Source organism: Limulus polyphemus, unplaced genomic scaffold, assembly GCF_000517525.1.
Source record: "Limulus polyphemus unplaced genomic scaffold, Limulus_polyphemus-2.1.2 Scaffold145, whole genome shotgun sequence".
Classification (NCBI taxonomy): Eukaryota; Metazoa; Arthropoda; class Merostomata; order Xiphosura; family Limulidae; genus Limulus; species Limulus polyphemus.
The window spans coordinates 980,372-988,034 of record NW_013665755.1 but is presented as its reverse complement, the minus strand read 5'-3'; the positions used below and the strand labels follow the sequence as shown (position 1 = coordinate 988,034).

Below are 7,663 nucleotides of genomic sequence, written 5' to 3'. Positions count from 1 at the left end.
CCATGATGCCTATTAATATGAACAATTGACTAAGCTATATCTCTTCCTCGGTGGGTCAGCGGTAATTATACGGATTTATCACGCTAAAATCTGATGTACGGTACAGCAGTTATGTTTGATGCACACTAAGCTTGAAACCATGGTTTTGTTTGGCATTGTTTCACTTATTCTCAGATAAAGATTGTTTTTGTTTCGTCACAGAGACCATTCTGCCTGTTTGAGTTATTATTTCAAGAAGGCTAGAGTTTCGTCTCGAGGAACGTTACCAGGAGCTGACCTTTCAGAAATTGACTTTTGTGAGGTCGATGGCAAGTTCGATTGGGAATCAGGTGACGAAGAAAAGGATGAAAATGAAGATTGGGTTGACTTGGAAGACGATCTTGAAGAAGCTGATGGAGTTATAAAGGATTCTAGTCGAATATCCGTAGGAAAATTAAGTGGAATTTCAGATGTAGCCAAAGAATGGGTTTTTTATCGTCGCATCCGGAGAAAGAAAGATGAATATACAATTAGAAACAAACAGGCGAGTCTTTTGTAGATTAAATTTTTATTGGTAAGTTTCTAAATAACTTTATATTTATTTAAGAAAATTAAATTGAATGGTTTTGAAAATTAATAAGTTTGAGAAAAATGGAGCTTTATTAGCGTAGGCTCTGAATTTAAATGTTCACATTAACGTTATTTTGTAAATATCTGTATTTTTTTACTGTATAATGAAAGCATTATGAATATATTTCCAATCATCACGAATGATATACATCCAACACATTTTCTAAAATTAACATCATGGACATGGGATCTTACATTGCTGTTCTTCGAAGAAGCCATCTAATATTTTTACTTTTTTGTGAGTAAATCGTTCTTAGCAACGACATAAACCTAAATTTGATTACCGTAGATACGTCAATTGGATGTGTAGTTATTACGTCACTCTTGTTTCTATTCTAGGCGAAACAACGTGCACGAGATTGTTCGCACGCACTGGACATTCTGGAAGACCTCAATCGTGGACGTCAGATAAAAAACATTCTAGATCATCACTTTGATTCAACTTTGTTCCAAGGAACGATGGATCTCTCGAAAGCAGCCGTTGCTGGTCATTCCTTCGGTGGCTCCACTGTCATTTTAGCCCTCGCCATGGAATTACGCTTTAAGTGCGTTGTAGAGAAGCATTTTAATAACCAAATAACAAAAGTTGAATCCAAAATGTATCTCACTTTAGATAAATGTTTGTAATGGCATCAACTTGACATTTTAATACAACATAACACATTAAAAAACACATTAATTAAACAACGCAGTAGGAAATTGTATAAATGTATGCCGAAACAATACGTTCTATCTACGTGGTTTTGTTAGGCGTGAAGCTGCATAATTGGCTATATGTGCTCTGCCCATTGCGAGTATCGAAACCTGACTTTTTAATGTTATAAACACTGAGACACAAGGGCTTATCTACGTGAACCAAACGATTTATATTTGATCTTTCTTTCAAACATCAAACGTGATGTGTAATGAGGTTGAAATATTACCCATTTGATATAATTATAATGCGGTCGTATTTTTGTAGGGTTTTACTACCTTAATGTTTATTGATATGTATAATTGACTAAGATATGTTGTTCTCTGGTGGATCAACGGCAAGTTTACGGGGTATAATGATAATGCGGTCATATTTTTGTAGGGTTTTGCTCCCATGATGCCTATTAATATGAACAATTGACTAAGCTATATCTCTTCCTCGGTGGGTCAGCGGTAATTATACGGATTTATCACGCTAAAATCCGAGGTTCGAGTTCCTGTGGTGGACACAGTGCAGATAGCCCATTATGTAGCTTTGCATTAAAGACAAAAACAATGGCTAATATATAAAATAATGTGCTTGTTTTCTTTGTGTAAAAATATTAAATGAGTTATGTTTAACTTCCAAGTTGAACCTGTCTCTAAAAATACATTTGAGTTAACTATCAATAACGTATACATAGTAAAAAGAAGTTATCGAAAAAAAATATATGTGGATTACCATTGTTTTCTTCGTAAGTGTAATCCTGATAATTCAGATATCATTAAAACAGTTGTAGGGGGGGGGGGGATGTTGATTAATGTTTCGATCAAAAACATTTCACTGAGATCAGCACGAAGAAATATCGTCCATCCGAACCATTTTTTCATTTTGTCTCTCACGCAATTATTTTAACAGTGTTTATATTTTCGGCTATTGCCACGCTGTACCTGTATTTATTCGCTTTTGTTCGATTTTTCAGTCTGATTAAAAATTATTGTGTTTACTCTTGATTAGCTTCAGATATCACCGTACTGACTGTGTAATTGCTTGGTATTTGTATTACCATTTGTAATTTTATGTTCAAACGTTTTCAGACCCTGATGTTTATATAATGTTACGATAATTACTGATGAGTAAGTAAAAGTACTGTGATCGTGACGCTATGTAGCGAAACAATTACTCAGTCTTTTTTTCTTTTTTTCAGTTTAGAATATCTTGTACCATCACAATATTTCGCGAACTTAACCTTGACTTGAAGAATTGCATTTCCCTGCGTTTTAAATATTTTCATAGCTTTGGTTATGTTTTGGAAAACTAAAACTAAATATGTTAGTTCTATAATATTTTCAAACATGAAACTTAGGTCCTGTAAATGTCACAATAAGCATGAACATAAACTGTATTAATTAATAATTCAACATAAAGCAGATATTGTAAAACATTTATTAATTTTATGTTTAATCTGATAAGTTCTTCGTATGCTTAAGAATAATGTGTGATAATAATAATGATGAAAAAATATTATTGCATGTAAATCCTAAGACAGATAAAATATTATAACAAACATATTAATTCTCTTATAAAAACCCATGAAACAACATGCTTATTTGTAAACCATTTTGTGTTTCAGGTTAGGCTTAGCTTTAGACTGTTGGATGTTCCCATTGAGAGAGAACCAAGACCTGTTTTCCATGGTGACGCAACCGATTCTTTTCATTAACATGGAGAAATTTCAAACGTGGGAAAATCTCGATGTTATGAAAAACCTGGAGACTGAAGAAATTGAACGGAAAGTTGTGACCATCAAGTTGGTTTAGTTTTTTAAATATTATTGAATTTCATGGATTTTATTTCTCTGTCATTAATACCCATCGATTACTTCTTTGGTACTTAATGACTATAAATTGTTTTGGTGACATGACCTGGAAATGACTTTTAGGTAACTAGGTAAATTAAAAATATATAGTAACAATTATACTTCTCGAGATTGAGCACACAACATACTGTTTATAAAAATAAACATATTGTACTGGATAGTAATCTCTTAGAGATTTTTACATAACAGTAAAAACAGTAACCGGTTTTTTATTGAAATTAATAACTGAAATACTGAATCTTCACAACTACCTTATCTTAATATTAACTTGGGACACCTTCAACCATTAATTCTCATCTAAATTTCAATATATTTGTATTGAAAACAATATAATTCAGCATGTATTAGCCTCTTCATTTAAATGGTATAAGGAACATTTTTTCCAATTTTATATGTTAACTTTTGTTGTTCAAATTACTCCGTTATTAACTCGGGGTAACTCCTAATCCCCATTCAAATGAACCACAATTCGTCATGTGTGAACATATTTTATTCCAAAGTACTAATATATTTACTACCTAAGTGGCTCAAGGAGTATTTACCCAACTGTTCCCTTATTAATCATGTTTTTTTATGGTCCTGCGTTCGAAAGCAGCTCCCGACTTTGAGTACTGTTGTTTTTTCGCATTCTAAATGAAATAAATGCCTAACATCTTCTACTTTATTTGCAATGAAATCCTTTATTTTAATAATTCGTTTTGAATACTACCAAAAATATTACAGTTTTTTCCCTTTTTTATTTCTTCACATTTATTTGTACTGTACTTGTAATGACTAACCTTTATTTCGTTAAAAATATGGCAGTGTTCCTGTTAGGTCCAACTTGTTATATTTTTAAAATGTTGGTCTTCTTGTGGTAGCATTTCACTCTTCTATAACTAGAATACGAAAAAATCTTTATTGATGTATACTCAGGTGAGAGTATTCAAAAATGTTCATGTAGATGTTTTGCACTTTGTTCATTTCAGTAAACACGAGTGCTATCTGCGCTAGCCGTCCCTAATTTAGCAGTGTAAGACTAGAGGGAAAGCAGCTAGTCATCACCACCCACCGCCAACTCTTGGGCTACTCTTTTACCAACTGTCACATTATAACGCCTCCACGGCTGAAAGGGCGAGCATGTTTGGTGTGACGGGGATTCGAACCCGCGACCCTCAGATTGCGAGTCGAGTGCCTTAACCACATGGCCATTAAATTCTAGTGATGGTAGATTTTGTTTGTAATTAAGCACAAAGCTTCACAATGGGCTTTCTGTGCTCTGCCCACCACGGGTATCGAAACCCGGATTCTAGCGTTGTAATTTCACAGACATGCCGCAGTGCCACTGGGGGGCGTGATGGTAGAAGTATCCTGAATAAAATACGGTAAAAATTTACGTTTGAATGGACGATTAATAATTTTACTGGGATATTCGGGATAGTTTGTTTTTTACTGTGTATTAAATATAATAATTTACAAAGTTACCATTTCCACGAGCATGGCCATGGTAAATTAGTGATGACTAACGCAAGTGCAGCAACAGTTATTAAAACAAAACTCAAATATTGCAGAATATTTTACTTTTAGCTCATTTACATATTTATGGAGATGATAAATGGAGATAATATTTTCGCCGTGTTGAAATTACTAATCCGAAACGACTGTTTATTAATCCGCCGGCACCCACGTTTGCACTCCATCTGTTTTTAGCGGATCAATACCGATATATTGACTGTGAGTGCTGAAATAGTACACCAACTAGCTCTCCTTGTTGATCATGTGACATCTTGCGATATGAAGAAATGACGAAAATCGATTAAGCGTCAGTCTTCCAACTTTTTTCCATCTTTTCATGTGTATTTTACAAGCATACAATAGCACCCAACAAATGAAAGCAAGACACATGTTGCTGTGGCAACGAACACGTCACGCTGAGAAGATTAGAAAGTTTGACTAACCGACGTATTCACACTGGAAGATTGCTGTCATTGGGATGCAAAGGTACAAAGATATAAAAAAATATTTTTTTAAAAGTATATATGTGATAAGCGAGATCTCGCGAGGAATTCAATCATAAAGCGCCCTCTTGTAGCGAATTAGGAAAACTCATGATTTAACATAATAAATAAGCCGAATTAGCTTCCCGATAGATATTTTGGGTAAAGTTAATTCGTAACAGTGCATTCACATTTAGCTCAAAATCCGAAATATGGGATTTGTGCCGAATGAAATGTGTAATGCCAACAGCATTAGTGGCGTATATAGGCCTACGAAGTCCTAGGGGCAAGAATATTTTGAGCACCCCCACCCAACTTAACCGTCGTTGTGTTACTTCAGTAAAATATTGCACTGGAGTGTAAAACAATTGAAATAAAGCCATCTTTTCTTTACCTTGTGTAATATTACGGTAAGTATTTGTGCGTTTTGGGGAGAATCTAGTTGTTGATTAGTTGATGTCCTCAAAGATTGATGCATCTGTACGCAAGCTGGCCTTTCATGAGTTGCAGCTTTGTATTAAGGTGATCCCTGGGACCTAAATGTAATATCCGGTATGTCGTTCAAGTGGAGACTGAGTGTCATCAGACGGGCCTCTGGGGGCAAAAAGTAATGCATATATCTTGGAAGTGAACTTTTTATCAGTTGGGATTGAGTTAGGTCTTCTGGGGCAGCTACCCCGACTGCCGCACCTATGTGTATGCCATTAATGATACTGGAGTCTATGTAGTAAGGCAGGAAGGAAAAACAGATGCACTAGGCACAATATTAAAAACTGGGTATTATTATTCAGTACATCCCAAGATTTACACCCTAAGATATATGTAATGAACAACTTCATCAAGTCAAATTAAAAATTACCTCTTGTTTATCATCTACGCAACAAAAATGGCTTCGTGAATTTATTTTAGTTTTGGCACACGTTTTTGTTAGCCAATAACCAGTGCTATATGAAGAGAACACTTGCTATAGCTTATACAATAAAGTCGAGTATGTTTTCTCTGTTGTTCACTCAAATTTTTTGTGTCCATTTCCAGAGGATGTAAAAGTATGAACTGAGAGTACATGTATCTCTTTGATTTAAAATCAAGATATATGTACATGACACATTTATTGTACGAAGTAGCTACATAGTTGTTTTGTTTTAATAAGTTTAAATAAATCACTTAGAACAGTCCAGTGACGTTATTAATCCCAATTTACACGTACCCTTCTCTATGTTTACATGAGGTTGCTGTCATCACTAAAATTAAATATGAAATGATAAAATACATATACGGAGTATGAATGGACGCTTCTACCAATCATGCGGTGATTGGGATGTAAGATATATTTTTTAGTTACGACAAACAGTTAACATTGCTCGAAGTCAGAAGTAGCTTCCGAAGTTAGGATTCTAGCAATTGAACAAATTAAGTTAACATTTAATTTTGTGGTAAGTTATTGGATCCTAAAGACATTAATTATTTGTGATGAAAGGTTAACAAGTTTTGGCTTTCCATTCATCTGGATAGGATTAGCGATTTAAATTATTCCAACTTGATAACAAGTAGAGTTCTGAAAAAAAGGGAAATCTAAGCTTATAAAAGTAAAAAAAAAAAAAGTTTGTTTGTTTGTTTGCGGACTACTCCGTGCTCTTTGGACCAAATTTGGTAGGATGGTACAATAGACCATGGAGCATGTCATAGGATGGTTATTACCTAGTCTTACTCACCCTGCCCCCCAGTGGAACAGCAGAATGTCTGCGAATTTACATCGTTAGATACCAGTAGTTGGCAGAGCACAGATAGCCCATTGTGTAGCTTCGAGCTTAACTACAAGCAAACACCCTGGGCTACGTCCACAGCAAAAATATGTTTATTTAGCTAATGACTCTACACTCTTGGATCAATTTTTATTCCTAAAACTTTTTATTTTGAGTTTTTTCATTAAAAATGTCCTACATTCACATTTTTGTCATGAAATATGGCAACCAAAGCACAAGGCCAGACCCTTAAAATGGCAGGGCTGCATCTGAAAACCCCTTGCTTTTCATATGGTCTGTCCTATGTTGGGTATTCAAGAGTAGGATCACCAAGAAATCTCTTTATTTTATCCAAAGAAGGAGGAAGAACTTCTAATGTGGTTCATCAAAAGGCATTCAGAGTATCAACAAAAATGTATTAATAAAAGTGGCCCAGCATGGTCAGGTGGTTAGGGCACTCGACTCGCAATCTGCGGGTCGCGAGTTCGAATCCCCGTCACACCAAACATGCTCGCCCTTTCAGCCGTGGGGGCGTTATAATGTGACGGTGAATCCCACTATTCGTTGGTAAAAGAGTAGCCCAAGAGTTGGCGGTGGGTTGTGATGACTAGCTGCCTTCCCTCTAGTCTTACACTGCTAAATTAGGGACGGCTGGCGCAGATAACCCTCGTGTAGCTTGGCGCGAAATTCAAAAACAAAAAACAAATATATATATATATATATATATATACACACACACACACACACACACACACACACACACACACACACACACACACACACA

At 35.2% G+C, this 7,663-nt stretch overlaps 1 protein-coding gene across 1 annotated transcript in view; it reads left to right on the top strand.

The window, feature by feature from the left end:
* LOC106475238 (platelet-activating factor acetylhydrolase-like) overlaps positions 1-3,305 on the top strand; it is a 6,923-nt gene extending 3,618 nt beyond the window's left edge. The window contains exons 3-5 of the mRNA XM_013935942.2: positions 202-523; positions 949-1,154; positions 2,916-3,305. Of these exons, the coding sequence (XP_013791396.1) occupies positions 202-523; positions 949-1,154; positions 2,916-3,102 (715 nt within the window). The 3' untranslated portion in view covers positions 3,103-3,305. The remainder of the gene's footprint in view (positions 1-201; positions 524-948; positions 1,155-2,915) is intronic.
* The last annotated feature ends 4,358 nt before the right edge of the window (positions 3,306-7,663 follow it).